General features: G+C 40.3%; 1 long non-coding RNA gene and 1 gene segment (V, D, J or C); one reads left to right on the forward strand and one right to left on the reverse strand.

The window, feature by feature from the left end:
* Positions 1–1,109: 1,109 nt before the first annotated feature.
* Positions 1,110–1,570, forward strand: LOC120567880 (the record flags this gene model as incomplete). The annotated part of the segment is given in 2 exon segments: positions 1,110–1,175; positions 1,266–1,570. Coding segments are annotated over 2 exon segments (351 nt in total), but the record flags the coding sequence as incomplete, so codon positions are not given.
* A 7,160-nt stretch (positions 1,571–8,730) lies between these two features.
* Positions 8,731–10,162, reverse strand: LOC120567885. Its single transcript, XR_005640627.1, has 4 exons — positions 9,997–10,162; positions 9,624–9,717; positions 9,283–9,482; positions 8,731–9,111 (listed from the first exon to the last, which is right to left on the reverse strand). It is a non-coding gene; the product is annotated as an uncharacterized LOC120567885 (long non-coding RNA).
* Positions 10,163–20,498: the final 10,336 nt, after the last annotated feature.

Here is a 20,498-nt window from a genome sequence, read left to right on the forward strand (position 1 = left end):
AGCTAACTTCTGTACTGTTGACCAGCCGGGAAAGTTTCCACAACTATCTTCCCCACTCAGGAATGAGCATCAGAGGAGTACGGCGCGCCTCGCTCTTTGCAAAATCGGCAGATTCATTCTAATCAATACTGTTGTTCGCGCCAAATTGCAATACTGCTACACTGATGTTGCATTGACCAATGAAAACCGGTGCATATATACTGTAATAGACGTGCCAGGCACGAAAGCTTGTCAGGCGTAGCAACAGTAACTAGGGACGGCAGGGCTTAGCGAAGGGTCGGGTGGGACAGCTGTCAATGTGGTATGAAAACCATGGATGTATTAAGAGAACGATGAAAACACAAACACACTAAACTTTGAATTTCTGATTGGGCGGGCCAGCTGTCAATGTGGGCGGGCCCAGGCCCATCCAGGCCCACCCACAGCTCCGCGTCTGGCCTGAAGGCTGCTGGAAACGGCTGGAAACTGTCCAACTTGAGAGCGGATTTTTGTCACCGCCCCTGGCTGCTGTCCACTTTACAGGTGAGGCACAGTTCATCTTGAATGAGCCTATCCTCTCATGTACACACTAACCACCGAGCTATTCCTTAAAAGGAGCTTCCCCGGTCTTGTAACACGAGAAGAGCCTGCCAGAGCTTCTTGTATTTGGTCCGGAAGTCTGAACCATCCAAAAAATGCTTTCACACCTCTTTTTATCGGACCAAAATTTGGTCTTTTGATCTGGACCGTAGTCCGAGGCACCTTTCTCACCTGCAATTTTGGTGTGGATCAAACTCAAAACTCCGGACCTAATGAGGTAGGTGTGAAAATGCCCTAAAAGGCATGTACAGGTTCACTAGAATTACCAGCTTTTGTACGTTCGAGAACAAAGTCAATCTGCACCAGCTGTAAAACAGGAACCATGTCAGCTGAAATCTACAAAGACCACTTCATACAAGACATGTTACACTAGGAAAGGAGAGAGGCACAACATGTGTTAGGTGTAAAGTTGCCAGTAGGGGGAATAACCCAGGGCTGTGAATGAGGTTCCTCCTTCTAATCCACCAACTTAGTGTTGATGAAGACTAAACAGAGAGATCACAGCCTTCTTTATACTTGCTGTAGCTCAGAGTTACTCCACACTGCAGATATGACGCCTCTGTTCATCTCAGTGTTGCTGGCTGCTATGAGCCTTGGTATGAACACAACTCTGTTTCTTTGATATCAATCCAACATTGATATGATTCTTTAACAGCACACTTATTCTGTTTGTTGCTGTTTTACAGAATGCAGAGCACAAAAAGACAACGTGCTGCAACCTAAAGGAGATGTGACTGCTACTGAAGGAGAGGCAGTAACACTTGGCTGTCAATATAACAGCAGTGCAACTAATGATTATCTCTTCTGGTACAAACAGGATGGAAACAACAGCCCCAAATTCATTCTGAGCCGTGTTCAAGGGGATGAAGGGAACACACAAGACGAGTTCAAGGAGAGATTTTCATCTACACTGAATTCCAAGTTAAAATCAGTTCCTCTGAAGATCCAGAAGCTTCAGCTGTCTGACTCTGCTGTGTACTACTGTGCTGTGAGGCCCACAGTGACAGGAAATACCAAAACTCTGTACAAAAACCTTTGGAGGAAAGACAACACAATACTCCACAACGTGCACCAGAGGGAGTCACATACTGTTAATCTTCAATATGATGTAGTCTAGAGTCTACAGAGCTACGAGGAGACAGATAGGACATATAGGGAGGAGCTGAGCTGTTACTGAACTATAGAAGAGAGAGGAAGTTCTATATTCAACAGAGTTCAATACACAAACCATCAGCATTACCTTTATTCAACATGGTGTCACTGCAGCATTGTGTGTTTTCTCTGATGTTTCTTTCCAATTTAACAGGTATGTTAGATTATGCAGCATGAAAAAGTTATATTCTAGTAACATCTCAAAGTGAATCATGTATTAAGTGTTTTACAACATGAAATAACAGTTATCTCTTTCTTTAGGTGTCAGCTGTGAAGAACTTATTCCAGCTGAGAAAGAAAAGAACAGTTTAGAAGACAGCTCTGTTACTCTGTCCTACAAATACTCCAAACAAGCTGAATATAATGATTATTTCTTCTGGTATCGACAATATCCAGAAAAACCACCAGAGTTCCTCATCATTCACTTGGGAACGGAAAATAAAACAAACTCTGGACTGTCTGTTTCAGTGAGTGATGATAAAACCAAAATTATTCTCCAGATCTCCTCTGCTGCAGTGACAGACTCTGCTCTGTACTACTGTGCTGTGAGGCCCACAGTGACAGAAAACCCACAGTCTCTGTACAAAATTTTTTAGAGCAAAGACACATTATAATATACATAATAGACACATTACTCCACAACGTCCACAAAAGGGAGTCACACACTGTTAAACTTCAATAATTTCCATCATGTAGTCTAGAAACAATTTACTTTAGATGTTTAGCTGAGAAAAGAGAAAATACAGAGCTATGAGTAGATGGAGAGGCTCAGGGAGGAGCTGAGCTGTTACTTAACTATAGAAGAATAGTTCAGAAGAAAACTATAGAATACACATACCATCAACATTACCTTTATTCAACATGCTGTCACTGCAGCATTGTGTGTTTTCTTTGATGTTTCTTTCCATTCTAACAGATAAGTTTGATTATGCAGCATGAAAAAGTTATATTTCAATAACATCTGCATGTGAATCATTTAAGCATTGTACAACAAGAAATAAAAGAGTTATGTCTTCCTTTAGGTGTCAGCTGTGAAGAACTCACTCTAGTCCAGAAAGAAGAGAACAGTTTAGAAGACAGCAATGTTACTCTGTCCTACAGATACTCCAAAGGTTCTGCTGATTATTTCTTCTGGTATCGACAATATTCAGGAAAGCCACCAGAGTTCCTCATCTCTCATCTGGAATCAGGAGAAATAATGCAAAATACAACCTCTGGACTGTCTGTTTCCGTAAGTGACGATAAAACCAAAATGGTTCTTCAGATCTCCTCTGCTGCAGTGACAGACTCTGCTCTGTACTACTGTGACAGAGTGACAAAGTGACAGCAAACACAAGCTGACACACTGACAAGCTGCTGGATGTCTTTTTTCTACACTGTTGTACTGAACTTTGTACTTCCACTAGAGGGCGACATTATCAAGTAGGAGGTGCACTACTTCTGCACTGTGTTCAACCATTCAGTCAATAATAAGAGCTGCTGTGAAGAGAACAATTCTCAGACTGAATGTTGAACATCAGCTAGTTTCTCCTGTTGATTTAAACCTTGTTGTAGAGATGGAACATTGGCTGTGGATTTTTCTTGCTGCTATTTTCTTTGGTAAGATACAAAGAACAACATGGTTTTATTATTTTCTAAAGATTTATATAAACTGCAGATCAGAGCAGAAATCTCTGAACAGTTGAGCTGTTTCTGTCCAGAGTAACCATGTACAGTTGACTTTTTCCACTGTCTTCTCCTCTCAGTCTCATGAACAATGTTAGTCTATTGACTTAATTTTCTCTTCTTTTTCAGGACTGATAGTTGGAAACAAAATATCTCCTGTAGGAGATGAAGTCAGTAAAAAAGAAGGAGAATCTGTTACACTCAAATGTGAATATGAGACTAATGAAGAATATATTGATCTCCACTGGTACAAACACCATACAGACCTTCAGGCACCTCAGTTTATACTCTGGAAAAGAGCAAGAGCAGCTAGCAGTAGTGAATATATCCCAGATAAGCGTTATGAATCTGAAACAACAGAGAAATCAACTGAACTGACCATAAAGACACTAACCCTGGCAGACACAGGTCTCTACTACTGTGCTCTAGAAACACAGTGATACAAAGTGGCAACCGCACTTTCCACAGCTGTGGTTCGATTCGTCTTGGGGTATAACAATTCACAAAGAATGAACTATATATACCAGAACACATTTAGAAACAGTAAGTAGGTAGTGTCATTCGGTTTCAAAGGCAAACAAATTTGCAAACCATTTGCTGAGATGGGAAGTAACGAAGTACAAATACTTTGTTACAGTACTCAAGTAGATTTTTCAGATATTTTTACTTTACTTTAATATTTATTTTTGTGGGGACTTTTTACTTTTACTCCTTACATTTTAACAAGAATATCGGTACTCTCTACTCCTTACATTTTAGAAAATTTGCTCGTTACTTTAGTTTTGTACAAAAGGTCGTCTATCAGGAGTGATTGTGAGTGCTTGTCGGAAAATAGCATGGACACGTGTCATACACCACGAGCGGGCGCGCACGCCACACAGAGAAAAAAGTGAGAGAAAAGAGGATAAATCAGTTGAGATCGTGTGTGCGTGCATCCTTGAGAACTGTAAGTCGTATAACTTATGTTGTCAGTTAATTTATGCCTGTTGTTTTGGTCTATATTTCTTGCAAACTTAAAGTAAGTTAGCTAGTGATTTTGTTGTTTGTGTTCCTCACCTGTTAGCTAGGTTGCACATTAGTTGATCTTATTAAAGCATCAAAAGAGAGAAGTTGTCTCCGTCCGTGTTTTAGACACACCTGGGGCAAAGCTGGAAACCAGAATAAGCTTTAAATACAGTCCTAATCTAGTGCTAACTAACAAGTTTCAAATAATTTCACTGGAGTTACCGTTATTATTTTTCACGTCATCAATACCGAATTCAATCTAATTGGATGTAATTGGATGGGAATATACTGTACGTTGCACTTGATGCAACGACTCGACAGATTCGGCGGCATTCATTTGCGGCAAATCATTGTGGCTTGATGGTGGTAACATTAGCACTAGTAGTATGGATGTTTGTTTGTTGTCTGTTTAGTTATTCATATTGAATCCTTTATTTTCATTCCAGAAGCCATGTTTGAGCACACACACACACACATGCATGTAGATTCAATCCGTGTACCATTCGTTCATTCGTTTTTCAAAATAAAACCAAAACTCAAAAAACAAATAAATGACTTGTTTCCTCAATATTCGTTTGCAAAGCCAAAAGGAAATTACGGATAACAACTCGTTTTTCCCATTTGCAATTTTGTGCTCAAATTAAAAATGGAAAAAACGGATAACGAGCGTTTCACCCCGTTTCATCCAATTTTAATATTTTTAATTGACGCAAGATGCATGACCCGGATGTGACCTTTATTAGGACCAGAGTCCGCCAAACAAACAAGAGGTCAAGACAAGAAGTAGCGACATGGCCGGACTGGATGAATATTCCGACTTAATTAGCCAGCTTTTTGAGGATGGTAGAACGCATGCCGAGATTTCCACCGCGCTGCATCAGATAGATGTCCCGAGATGCTCGGAAATGTCTGTCAGAAGATTCTGTGTTCAACACCAGCTAAGACGAAAAAGACATGTGTCAGACGCAGAACTGGAAACGGCAATCATGTCATCGATAGATAAGGTAAGTGCCTCACAAGAGGAAGAAAGAAAGTAGGCTACCGACCATGGTTGCGTTAACCAAGTAGCCTATTAAGTAACATTAAGTAACGTCTAATTAGAGTGTGTGAGCTAACATTAACCTTACACGGTGAGCACGGCACTCTGGCGGTATTACATCAGAGCAATACTCAGTGCAACAGGGTGATCACACTGATTTAAATGTTTTTCAACCTTTAAAATGTAGGCTAACTTTGCCATACACCAATTATGTAGCTTATTATAGTGGGTTTATCATAATGTTAATGGAATCAATGACTTTTAGCGTACATCATGGAGATCTAGTATACAGTAATAATTATAAAAGAGTGAATATAGTTTAAAAAATAATTCTACACATTAGAACAAGAAAATTAACCTGATTATCATTTACAAATATTGTTCTTTCTCACTCACTCAGAGATAGAATTTTCTTTTTAGTGCTATATAATATCTGACCAGAAATTAAAATGTTCAGCTTTAAGCACACATGGCTGGAACCTACAGTAGTCTAAGCTACACATTAATGTTATAGACTATTGTCTTTAAAACATTAATGTGGGTTAAACTGAAAATATTGGTTAGGGTTTGATAGGTGAATAGACAATTCTGTTATACTTAAACTTTTGTAGTGAGTGTTTTGTGACCTGCAGAATTAATAAAAATACAGTTAGCCTGCCCTACACACAATAACCAGGGATAGGGTGGCCTGAGATGGAGATGGAAAATCCCGACCTGAATTACTATCCCAGACCTGCACACAACAAAGACAGCCTGAGGGAGCAGTGTAATGTTTGCAGCTTGGTACTTGCTTATAGTTTCTAATCCTAATGTTTACAATTTAAAAAAAGAAGAAAAAAAAAAGTTACATTTCAAATTTAATTATTGTTCAAATTAATTCAAATGTTTTGTCTTAACAGACAGGTCCATGTTACGGCCGAAAATTCATGACAGGATACCTGTCATCAGTTGGGGTAAGGGCAGGAGAATCTCGAGTGGGAAGAATTCTCAAAGAGGTACACCGGCCCAGTATAATGAACGCGGCGCCAAGTAAGTCACCTATATTGATTATATTTGAGAAAGAAAGGTAAAACTTATTGTTATTACAACTTGCATTGATTGAATTATACTTTGTTTTAGGGAGCACGTAATCTGAATCCAGTTCCTTACCACGCTGAGTATATGGGCCATAAACTCCACCTAGACCAGAATGAGAAGCTGGGAATGTTTGGAGTGACGCATGTCTTGGCTATTGATGGATTCAGCAGCAAAATTGTTGCTGAATCCACAATGCCAGTGAAAAACAACCTTGTTATTTATGAGGAAGTTTACAGGCAAGTCAATGTTAATAACAGTAACAATAAATAATAAGCACTATGTGGGATTATCATACAATGTCAGTATTTTTACATTACAAGCAGTATGTGCTACATAGGAATTTGAACGTATCGTATCCACATATGTATCCATATAATCTACAAATTTTCTATTACAGGAAAGCAGTTGTCCAAAACGGCATGTGGGACCAAATCCGAGTGGATCATGGCAGGGAGTTTTACTTGACCCTGTACATGCAAGAAAAGCTGTCTCAACACAGACGTAACATCAACAGGCTACCTTATGTACAGACAACTTCTTCAAGGGTGAATTTTGTCCTACTGATTACAGATAATAAGTAACTTTTGAAATTAAGCAAAATATATTTCAAGAAAAAATATTTAAAATCCCAAATCAATAAATGGTTGATAGTAATTATCTATCCCTGCCATTCAAGCCTGCAACACCTTTCAAAAAATGTTGTGGCAGGGAATCTCAATTGCTCAACTGGTAAAACCTGTACCATATGGACCACGTCTTTTGGATTTTTTCTAAAGAAAAGTAAGGGTAAGCATTAAGCCTATTCCACACTGCAGGCTTCTACTCAATGGCTGATTTGATTGCTTGCGATGTTGTTAACTTGTACAATCACTGCTGAAATTAGCTGTTTACCTATAGCATCATTATTCAATTTTTCAACTCATCACTTATTGGTACTTATGTCCCAACTCTTGGGAGAAAGTGCAGGCTTGAATGGCAGAATATTTATGTTTTACATATCAATTGAAAGCTTAAATACCTTGACTTCAAACTGTCTGCAACATAATTCAAGACCAAAGGACATTTGTAAATTAATGCTGTCTACTACTGCTTATACCTGTATTTACACACCAGACTAACTTTTTCTGATTTGGGTTTTCTGATCTTACGTGTTTCCAATCAGTCTTAAAAATGTTTTTTGTTTAAACAGAACCTTCGTGTGGAAAGAATTTGGCCAGAGGTCAACAATCGGGTGAACTATCCAATAAAACAGGCCCTGGTTCACCTGCTGGATCAAGAGCTGCTCGACATCCAGGATAATATAACCAAATTTTGTGTCTCCAACCTGGCATGTCAAGTGAGTCAGATTGGACTTGCCAGGGTTGTGCAGTCCTAGAATGCCCATAGGATACCAGGTAGGCTACGCTAGTATTTGTATGTATGGAGCTTTACAACAATTGACAATTTTGTCCAAAACTAATACAAATAATTGCCCATTTTAGGCAGAGGGGTACCAAACCAACTTGCAGCTAATTGTTGTCCAGCAAGAATTCCCACACAGCTGTTGCCCAACGCCGCCGAGGCAGCACACATGTATGAGCAGGAGTTGGGGTCCTCCCTGACTTGGATATCTGCCTTTGGCTCTGACCCATTTTCATCAGAGCAAGACCGATGTCGTGCTGAGCAGCTGTTTGGAGAGAGGTTTCCAGACATGTCTCTTCTTTTTGGAAAAGTGGTTAACAATGACCATAGTGTGTTTCAGGAGGCACTGTTCTATCTGATCAATGTAACTGAAAGACATGCAAGATAAATACAGTTGGGGGTATCTCATACTAGGCCAGTGGTAGACTAGGTACACAAAAAGTACTGTGTGGTTATATTTGTCACATTTCTAAAGCTAGAACCTTAAGATGTTTTTACATGAAAAATGCCTTCACGCCAATTAATATATCAATTGACTTATTGATTAATCAACTTGTTCTTTTCAGCTGTACTTGTGTAAAACTGCTAATTTATAACATGAAATTGTACTAAATTTGTGAGCCGTCAAATTAATGTAGTGGAGTAAAAGTAGAATATTTCCTCTGAGATTTAGTGGAGAAGTAAAAAGTCATGAAAAGAAAATACTCAAGTATCTCAACTTTCCACCAATGAACTATGCATATGTTTGTACAGTAGTTGTGAGAAACTGATTTAAGCTCAGTTGTAGATGAATAAATTCCAAGTTTGTTCAGGGGTCTGCATATTTCTTTTAATGTGAAAAAATACAAGTAGAAAATCTTGTATAACAAGTAGAAAATCTTGTAAACCTCATTTAAGTGCCACAATTACATGTGACAATAATACTGTTAACATTAGACATTATTCCTCTATAAAAACAAGGCTCTGAAGAACTGTATGAACATCTGTTGCCACCATAGCAACATACTAAAGGAATAACTTCTCCAGTGGTGCCAGCTCCTCAGAGAGTCCAGCCACTTCATGAACGCTGTTCTCCAAATCCACAGCGCGACACTTCGGGCAGTAACTCTGGCTGCTGTTCCACTCCGCAACACATGCCTTACACCCGATTAGGGTTCTGCAGCATGTTGAAAACATTGGCTTGTCTACAGGACCTGTAGGTTAATATGCACTTCATTTATTTTCAGTACGTAGGCCAAACTACAATGACCAAATATAAATTAAATCCACACAGCATGTCACATCTAGTAAAACACAGACAGAAGTGAAGTGATTTTGATCTTTAATTACATCTTCCTAATGATCCATTGTAAAACGGTACTAACCTTTGCAGACAAGACAGGCAAAAACAACTCTTAAGGAAGCTACTTCAGCCTCTTAAAGAGACAGGGTTGTTGTCACTGTGGAATGTGCAAATCCACTCAAATCCTTAATCATCTTCGACACTTCTTTTAGTCCCTGGGCTGCTTCAACAACTTCTTCAATATCTGCCATAACCTCTTGAAGGCCAGTATCTTCTCTTCGACTGAAAAACATAAAAAAATGTACAATGTAACATTTAATTAGACCTTAATAATTTGTTTTTTTCAAACACAGCATCATGTCATCCAAAAGAAAACACATGAATGGTGTGGAAAAAATTTAAAATAGAATCATTTTCAGTTACCTCAACCTCTTCCTTTTATTGACTTGTAGCAGTTCCATCTGTGGTTCAGGTACTGCAAATACTTTCCTGGAATTTTGCTTCCAGTATGCTGATCCTGCAATGAAAAAATAGGACATTTTATTATGTTTTAATAAAATATTTGCAGTATTTTTGATAACGTATATCCTATATGTGGGTTATGAATTTTAAGAATAGGACAGTATAAACAGATTTGAAGCACCCAAGAAAGCTATCAATGCAAAATGTACTTTAATATGAGAATGTTTAGGTGTACTTTTCCTAATTCAGATGTTATGTGTGAACTGTTTGTGCACTTAAGTTCCTAATGTGGCTGCAGAAAATATCATTTACACAGCAATGATTTAAAACATACCCCTAGTTCCATCAGAGTCAACTATTTCGTTGCCCTGACTATCTGTCAAAATAAATGACTCCTGCTGTCCAAGGGCCTCTTTCACCTTACTGGTGATTGGTGCCACACAAGCCTCAAACTCTGAGAAGCGGACTGTAACCATCTTGGTGGTCTCTAGCTTTCCATTCAGGACTTCAGCAATGAAGACATTACTGAATATTGATGAGAAAAAATAATAATAAAAAAAAATTGCAGTTCCTGTGATGTGGATAGTGCACTTGGCAATATTGCAATTACAATAATATTTGTATTAATTGTTGAACCCTAATATATATAGTGAGAACAATAAGCACTTAATGTAAGGCTGGTCATCAAGGTCTTGGATAAACTAGCTTAATTTGCTGATAAGTTGCAGGTGCAGCACGAACAGATGGTAAATATGGGGGGTTAAGGGATACCGTAAACAGAGTTGGACACACCTGCTCAAATAATGTAGCAAAGAAAGTAGTAACAGTAGTGACAGATGTTTTAGCAAGATGTAAATGTTATTTTTCACTCACCTCACAAAAGTTTTGGTGGTGCTCCCTTGGAATTGGACAGGAGGAGCTTGTGGCAGTGCTTGGTGGGCGATGGAAAGAAAAGCGGGCAGCCTGGCTTGAGGGAGGGAAGGGGCCCCTGCAGATTTTTCCACAGTGGTGCTGTCACCATGCACTTCATAATGGCCTCTGGCGATGAGGTCAAAGCAGTTGAAGTCACCATCAGGTCGGGGAAATATGGCCACGTTGGTGTCGTCCGTCAAATAAACGGTTTCCTTTTGGACCTATGACAGGAGTTCAGGATAGAACAGAAGCACCAAAAGGTGTACAGTCCAGCCAACCACACAGTTTTTGTGCTTTTATTACAAAATAATGTATGGATTCACATTGTATTCACCAACATTTTCATTAGTAATTGTTACTTAATGACATATTCACAGTGACTGCTACAAAAAGCTAAAGTATAATATAACGTTACAAGCTAAAGCAGAGAACATCTTTTAGTTCACTTGTTTTAATCTAAGACGAGTGTGGCATGCAAATCAATGTTAACCTAAAACAATGTAAAATAAAAACATCACACCATAATCCGTTCGAACACACTAATAACTTTGAAAGTTAATAAACGATAGCCGTTGGATAGATTGGTATGTGCGCGTCCACGAGTATTTAAAACACCATAACGTTATATTATATCGCTTTATTGCTTTAAATAAGATACATACCTGGAAAATAACCGATATCTTCTCTGTGGTCATGTCTTCAGGCTTCAGAGTAACCCTCTTACTTCCACTAAAAAGCACAAAAATATCCATTTCTGTTGCTAGTTGCTACCTGCTACAACATAGGCTGTTCTTCGCTCTTGGTGGTGTCGTTGTCCCACGAGTTAAGGTCACATCCGGGTCATGCATCTTGCATCAAATAAAAATATAAAAACTGGATGAAACTGGGTGAAACGCTCGGGTCCGTGTACTTTTTCGTTCATTCGATTTTCATTTCATAATCAGACTTAAAAAACAAAAAACGAATGGTTATTTGATTTTCGTTTTAAAATACAACAATTGAAATCGAAATACAAGGCATTTTTTTCCTTTTCATGGTCAAAAGGAGATGGGAGAAATTAAAAATATGCTGTGATTTTCATTTTCTATTTCATATAACAAAAATAAAATCACTCGGAAATAGAAATGAAAAAAAGTCTTGTTTTTTCATATTCAGAGACCGGATGTTGTCATTTCCAAGGCAACAGCGCCAGCCTAGCCTACCAGTGTTGCTTTCAGCCCAGGCTAAAATTACTTTGGAAACCTATACTCTTGATAATGCTTGGGGGGGGGGATTTTATTTCATAATGCCACATTTATTTATTCCCCTCTCTCCCTGCCTCCCTCTGACTCTCTGTCTCCACCCCGCCGACAAACTTCGCCAGTAGAGAATCGAACCAGCTGAGGAAACAGACTTTCAGTTCACGGCTGTAACGTTACCGTTACGCCACCGTTAACAATCCCAAACGTTCTGTTGCTGATCTGGCAGAGAGTCACCGGGCGGTTCGGGATCAGATCATGGGGATCAGACCTCCGGTGCTGGGTCTATTCTAATATTAGCTGCTGCAGCTAGCTAGCAGGTAGCCACCAGCCCTGTGACCTCGGTCCCCGTGGTTCGCCCCCGGCTGCTGACTGACTCTGGTCCGTCTGCAGAGCTGCGTTACCAGCTCTAGCTGAGCTGGGAATCTGCCGCGTCGTGATTTATTCATATTTTATTTTATTTGCAGATAGTGATATGCTATGATGCACTGATGTCAGGCAGGCTTGCTGCTGCTTTTAGTCTGAGTCTGTGAGATAACCAAACTTCCTTTAAATATAACGTGCATATAAATAGATAGAATAAATAAAAGTCCTTCGAAATACATAGTAAAACATACATGTATTTAGGCTATTGAACTATTATGACTAAAGCCTGTATTTCATAATCTATTTCATAGCCATATGTATATTTATGTAAAGGGGGCAAAAAACGGAAGTTATAGGCTACAGATTCCCTCAGCAGCAGCAGGGACATTCTAAAACGCTTAACGTGAAAAAGCTTAACTTTAATGTACCTAAACAATGATCAATCAAATATCAGTCAGTTATCAGTCAGATAACGTCCATAACGACTTTGGGTTAGATTTTTTGATCACTGTTTATAAACCGTGATCAAAAAGTTAACGCGTTAGAAAAGCTTAATGGTTAACCACGTTAAGCTTTTCCCTTACACATTTCCCTTAATGAAGCAGAAACCCTTAATGTCAGCTAACGTCCATAATAATTGTACTTTGGGTTAGATTTTTTAGTTTTTCAGTGGTTATGAGGAGCAATATGAGAGAGAAATTTGGTAATCCTTGATCATTGATCATAGAGCGGGGTAACGCCAGCTCCAGAGTCAGTCCCGGGAGCGAACCGCGAGGACCGAGGTCACAGGGCTGGTGGCTAGCTGCTAGCTGCGCAGCAGCAGCTAATATTAGAATATTAGACCCAGCACCGGAGGTCTGATCCCCATGATCTGATCCGAACCCCCGGTGACTCTCTGCCAGATCAGCAAGCTTAACGGCAGCAACAGAACGTTTGCTGGGATTGTTAACGGTGGCGTAACGGTTACGTTACAGCCGTGAACCGAAGTCTATTTGCTCCGCTGGTTCGACTCTCTTCGGGCGAAGTTGTCTGCGGCGGGTAGAGACAGGGAGGCAGGGGAGAGGGTTAATAAATACATGTGACATTATGAAATAAAATTCCCCCAAGGATTATCAAGGGTATAGCTAGGTTTCCAAAGTAATTTTGGCCTGGGCTGAACACTGGTAGGCTAGGCTGGCGCTGTTGCCTTGGAAATGACAACATCCGGTCTCTGAATATGAAAAAACAAGCCTTTTTTCGTTTCTGTTTTCGAGTGATTTTATTTTTGTTATATAAAATAGAAAATGAAAATCACAGCATATTTTAAATTTCTCCCATCCCATTTTGACAATAAAACGTTTTAAAACGAAAATCAAATAACCATTCTTTTTTGTTTTTAATACCTGTTTATGAAATGAAAATCGAATGAACGAAAAAGTACACGGACCCGCTCGTTATCCGTTTTTTCCATTTTTAATTTGAGCACAAAATTGCAAATGGGTAAAACGAGTTGTTATGCGTTATTTCCTTTTGGTTTTGGAAACAAATATTGAGGAAACAAGTCATTTATTTGATTTTTGAGTTTTGGTTTTATTTTGAAAAACGAATGAACGAATGGTACACGGATTAGATTCCTTTAAACGTTAAGGGGAAGATTAAAAAAGAGAAACTGGATCTGCCAGTCTCTGTCACAATAATCATACATGTCATGTTTTAGGCCTATTGGCAGACATCCATTTAAAATATAGGCAATGGAATAAAAAGAGTGCACTGAAGTTTGTCAGCTACCACTCTAGATTTGTGTGGTCCAGGCAACTTTTCATAAAAAATTGTATTCATTCGCAAGGCTACTTTTATTTTTATACTTTAAGTAAATTTCCAAGCCTGTACTTTGTTACTTTTACTTAAGTAAAGAAGTTAAATCAGTACTTCTACTTTCACCAGAGTATTTTTTAACAAAAATATCTGTACTTTTACTTGAGTACAGGAAGTGAGTACTTTTGCCATCTCTGACCATCTGCATAACAATGAAATGACAGGTTGTGCTTGCCTATAATATATATAATAGCCCCTCAAAGCAACATATATAAGGAAAACAGGTTGGGGCCAAGTATTGAACCCTGAGGTACCCCACAAGAGAGAGGAGCTGGTGATGAGGAGAGGTCACCAATCATACAGAGAAGCTCCTATTTACCATATAGGAGCTAAACCATTTAAGTGCCTTAATCAAGGCGAGAGAGGAGGACTGCATGGTCCACTGTATCAAAAGCCACTGTGAGGTCCAAGAGTACTAAAACAGCAGGATTCCCAGCATCTAAAGAACAAGACAATATCATTGTGTACTCTCAACAGTGCAGACTCAGTGCTGTGACGTGATCTGAAACTAGATTGAAACTTTTCAAACAGAGAGCTCTGTTGTAAAAAGGCTTCTAACTGTTACTGTATGAAAACAACTTTTTCCAAAACCTTTGAAAGAAAAGGCAGATAAGAGACTGGTCTACAATTGGACAACACTGTGGGGTCAAGATGAGGCTTCTTAAGTAGGGGCCTGACCACAGCATGTTTAAAGGCAGCTGGGACAGAACCTAAACTAAGACAAGAATTTAAAAAAGTAAGTAGACTCGACCCAGCGGTGCTATTAAAAACCTCCTTCACCATCCTGGTGGGAACAGTAGGTAGGTTTCATGTGTTGCACTACCTCAGTAAGCATTGTCAGAGAAACTGGCTTAAATTCCTCAAACACAGCAGAGTGCACAGGAGCACTTGACTGTACATACTTTACCTTAGATGTGAGAGATAGTAAGAGGAGGTTTCTGTCACCTTGGAATGTGGGATTTTGATGGATGACCTTTGCCCTCGGGGGTCAAGAGGTCACGACCTGTCAGGAAAGTGATTGATGCCTTCCAGGTGTGTGTGACTGGTCTGTTCTGGAAGCTTCTAGAAGGAAGGCGTGTCCCGGAAATGACGTGTGTTAAGTGCTGCAATGAGGGCGTCACAGGAAGTAGAAATATCTTCATTTAAATGATCCAATGAGCGTTAGAGATGAAATATCCGGATGCGTTTGGAAATGAGTCAGTGAGAGAAGAGGGGTGTAGCGTTAAATTTTGAGCATAAAAGGGTTTCTTCCCCGTTTGAAACAAAGAAAGATAGGGTTTTCATTCTACACACAGCATGAATGTAAGTTTGAGTAACACTGATGCGTTTGAAATGAGCCAATGACCAAGAATTAAATCAAGTATCTTTACACTCTTTGGAGCAGAGAGCAGAAAGTGTGTAAGGCAGGGTCTGTAAAATAGGAAGGAAGTAGCGTTACTAAGCGTGAATGGGCCTAAGCCCAAAGGTCAATGCATTTCTACCCACACTCACGCACACTACGCACACACACTCAGCCCACACACACACACACACACACACACACACACACACACACACACACACACACACACACACACACACACACACACAAACAGCCACAGTTCATGTTGTCAGTACATGTTGATCGTATGTCTGTGCATGCTTAGCTCTACTCCATATGTCTGGCCCTCCTGCGTCCTCCGCTGCTCCGTACTCATCTGGCTGTGCCTTCTTCGTTCTGGCCCGGGGATCGGTGTTCACTCCCTTTTCCCAACATACCCCTTTTTCCCACGCCTCTTTTTTCCAATGCCCACAGCAACACTCTACCGGAAATTGCGTTTTCAATTCAAATAAGCAAACCAGTGAGAAGTAGTAAAAAAATAAATTAAAAAAAAAACATTTTCAACAGATCACACAAAATCACAAATGGCATTTGAACACATAACATTCATTGTGACTACTTTCTTTGAATTTGAGTGATTTATACAACTTAGTCACACTTATTTTTTGTTTACGGTCAAAATGACCGCCATAGAAAAAAAAAAAAGAGTATAATATTCATCCATACACACACTCCTACAACTTTCCTGTGCATGTGTGGCATTATACACATGAAACACACGCACACAAACAGACACAGTTCATGTTGTCAGTACATGTTGTCATGTTGCCGCTGCATGTGAGCCACTAATGTTCGCACAAATATGCATATGAATTTTAATTTGTGAATACATTTGTATCATTTAAATGTAACCACATTGACTTAAAAGATTGTTTGTGTTTAATGTGGTGAAAGATGCAAACAAAAATTACAAAAATTTAAAAACAAAAAGTATGCTTGGAACGTTTTTTGTATTAATACAAAATGCAACCTGAACCAAATGTTTCTTTGTAAAACGCCGGCGTTAAAAGTAAGTAGTTCTAACTTTAAGTTATATGACTTCACCGGATGCACTCATGTTTTAGAGACGTTGCGTTGTAATTCAGAATTAAAACAATGTCGCCAAAATGTAAGTCTTACAGGCAAGATATGGTATGTTCAACATGAATTTGAATTTGTGAATACAAAACTTATTTTGTATAATTTTAATGTAACTAGCACATTTGACAAAAAAAAAAAAAAAAAGTGTTTAATGTGGTGAAAGATGTCAATTTAAAAAAGATCAGTACTTCCTTAAGTATTTAACACCCTCATACAAGAAAAGAAAACAACAGTGTTTTTGTTTTTTTACCACGCCCAGAACGCTTCCATACCACACCTTTTTTCCAGAAGTTTCCAAACTACGCCCCGTTCCAGAATTTTCCTAACCACACCCACCTTACAATAGTATAAAGACTGAAGCAGACAGCGACAGAACATGCCACAGATGCGTTTGAAATGAGGGACTGAGTAAGAATTAAATCAAGTGTCTTTACACTATTTGGAGCAGTGAGCAGAACGTGTGTAAGGAACCAGAGAGAGAGAGAGAGAGAGAGAGAGAGAGAGAGAGAGAGAGAGGGTCTCCCGTTTTACTTTATGAAAGACACACATGTCCAAACAAGCATCCACCGTCTAACAATCTTGAATGTGGCCTCACACAGAGTATCTTACCATGGAAAGTCTTACCCGAAAAAGACTCAGCTACATAGAGGCCAGTAACATGGCCAGAGTGAACTACGTGGCCGATGTTCTGTTGCACCACGAGATGATATCAGGTGAAGAGTTGGAGTACATCCAGGCTATGAGAGGCACTCGGGACAGGGCTAGGGCCTTGATCGACCATGCAAGGAAGAAGGGCAATGGTGTTTGTAAGACGTTTATGCAAACCTGGGAGGACAACGACAACCACAAACGTCTTCTGTGGCTCGACGCAGCACCCGAGGTGTCCGGAGATACTACCGCCATCTTGGACGATCTCGGCACTGAGGATTTTGTGGGACTCAAAGTATTTCCTGCGACATACAAGTGTTTGGTCGAAGCCCCATTGCTCGAGCGTTATAGATCGTCTGACTCATAGAACCCAGGTAGCAGATGCAATCGCCCGGTGCTACAACGATAAAGCCCGCCGGTCTTGATCATCCTGCTGAAGCGCATACACCGTAATGACCTGGTGGAAAGGATCCCTAGCAGCACCCGTGCGGTGGCCAAGCGTCAAATCAGCCACACCCTTTACCTTTGCTGAATATGCGTAACGCTATCCAAGGGAAATGCAGCTGATGTCAGGGGAGAATGTGTGCCATACACTTTCGGGGACCTCGACGCTGACACCATGACAAGATTCATATGGACCCTACATCTCCCAAGCAGCAAGTCTGAATGTGTCACGAGTGTCAGTGACCTTGTAAAAGCATCCACAGAGCATGTAAATCATGACACGTTCATATACGGTGGAAACCGTACATGCATTGCTGTTTAAGGTTGGGAGAAATGACTTAGCCCCAAGGTTGGAGATGCACATAGAACGCTCCGGTGTCTGAACCTGCGTTGGCCTGCTTCGTTTCGGCCCGGTGTTCCTCCCCCTTTCCCAACACACCCCTTTTTCCCATGCTCCAACACTCTATACCAGTAATAGCGTTTTCAATTCAAATAAAGCGAACCAGTGAGAAATCAAAGGCGGCGTCGCATCACGCAGCGCTGTGCCTCTAGCGCCGAATCTGGGAGCGCATCCGCTTGGGAGGTTTGATGACGTCAGCGGCCATACTACGTAGGGTTGGATTCCTCTTTCCTGACGGATTGTGATGTATTTACATTTGTAAAGGTGTTAAAACGCCTGATAGACCAATGGTTAGCTTGTAAAATGTGAGGGCTATTGTTGTGGGTGTTAAATCGTCATGCAGGGTGGCTTGTAGGATTTAAAAGTCTTGGTTTCATGCTGGCTGCTCACTTTTACCTGCAGTTTTTAACTAGCTCGTTTTTTCTCACCCTTCAACAAAACCAGCTGTGGATTTTCTTTTTTAATTCTTTTGGGTGAAAACAAAAGGAATCGTTTTTCAGCCATGTCTATCCACACTTTGGACAACAATCAGGATCATCTGATGTTGAAGAATGTGAGACAGCTAGAGTAGGACCCACTACATTTGCTCTGTACACTAACCCCCGAAAAGAGTTATGGGGAGGTGGAGAGACTGGAACACTATTTGGCTTGCGACAGGCCCCTCGAAAGAGGCATCAGACGGCGGGCGATGCTAATACTGGAACAACAGGCGGTTTGAAGCAGGCTCCCAGAAAGAAGCGATTCCGTCAGAGATCTTTCCTACAAGCATGACTGAATCGTGGTACATCTGATCTAGAATAATGCCGGTTGTCAATGGATACAGATATTCAATTCGGATACAGTGCAGGATAATGTGACATTAGCTGTTTACACTAGTGTTGCTGTCGAACTATCTGGCAAAGCCAAAACAGCCTGTACAATCTCTGTGAAAGACTGGAGCCTTTTTCGTGAGGTTGTCTGCCCAGACCTTGGAAAATCCTGGCTTACCTAAGCTAGTGTATGTTTGTCAATGGGACAGTAGCATTGGAGCCAGTGTCTATCGTGGTGGAAGCAGACCGTTTCACTAGACCTACAGAGGACTTTATTTTCCCTTAGCGTGTGCAGCGAAAGGGAGAAGTTAGTTGCAGCCCGTGGTCCTGAAGAATGGAAGTTAAAACCATACCCTGTTTCTAACGAGGAATACAACAAATGGTTTAAAACGTCTTCTTTATACAATGGTGTGACTGGGAGATTTTGAAGAAACAGTTTGATACCATTGACTATGTCATCAGAAGAGACAAAAATAAGGAGTTCTTATGAAAACATGAGAAAAGATTGATATTTGGGGATGCTGACCAACAGTCTCTGCCCCCGCCACGGGACCTCTATAGACCTAAAATCGTGGAGACACAAAGACTAGCAAAATGGTGGGTCTAATTTTTATGTGCTAATTATTTGCCAAAATAGTTAAAATGCTTTTTTATTTATTTTTTTTTTTGACTGTGATTGTAATGTGTGATGTTTTTTCTTCCCAGAGGATCTGGAGGGTGTATCCGGCCCCTGTATACGTCCAGCTTTAACACCCTGATTTATTTGCACCACTGACGGCAACCGGCTCTCCTAAACCCTTTTTTCATCATCATCATCGACACTTCCAACGGAACACTTTCTTAGTATTTGGTAGGATTGCCTGTTTCACTTGGGCCAAACGTTTTGGGTATCCTTCCACAATAGTTTGCTGGAATTTTGGCCCACTCCTCTTGACAGAACTGGTGTAACTGGGTCAGGTTTGGAGGCCTTCTTGCTCGCCTCACCTTTCAGTGCCGACCCACAAATGTTCTGATGGGATTGAGATCAGGGCCTTTGTGATGGCCAATCCAATACCTTGACTTTGTTGTTGTCCTTAAGCCACTTTGTAACTAATTTGGAAGAGGTAAGGCAGTCATTGTCCATTTGGAAGACCCATTTTGTGCCCAAGCTTTAACTTCCTGGGCCGGTCTTCGATGTTACTTCAATATATCCACAACATTTCTTTCTGAGGCCATTCTGGGCTTTGTGAAGTGCACCAGGCCCTCTGGCAAAGCAGTCTCATAACATTATAATTACTCTCACCCCATCATTATTGGATGGTGTTCTGAGGCTTCCAAAGCTCTTTTCTTTCCAAATAGCAATCAAGCATCATTATGGTCAACAGTCTCGACCTTTGTTTCATTAGACTCACAGGACATGTCTCCAGAAATTAAGATTTTGTCCACATGTCTGGCTTTTATGGTTTTGAAGTGATGGCTTCTCTCCCGTGAGAGTAACCCTTTTTTAGCTCATGGTGGTGCTGCAATCTTTGTTTTACTGTGGACACCGTCTTGCCAGTTTCAGCTAGCATCTTCACAAGGTCTTTGCTGTTGTCCTGGGATTGATCTCAACATTTCCACACCCACCAAAAAACGTTCCCTCTCTGGGATCCGAATCCGTCTCCTTCCTGAGCGTGTATGATGGCTTTTCGTAGATTCCATGTTTTTAAGTACTTCATGCATTAT

The sequence above is a fragment of the Perca fluviatilis genome, chromosome 11 (assembly GCF_010015445.1).
Source record: "Perca fluviatilis chromosome 11, GENO_Pfluv_1.0, whole genome shotgun sequence".
In the NCBI taxonomy this organism is placed as follows: domain Eukaryota; kingdom Metazoa; phylum Chordata; class Actinopteri; order Perciformes; family Percidae; genus Perca; species Perca fluviatilis.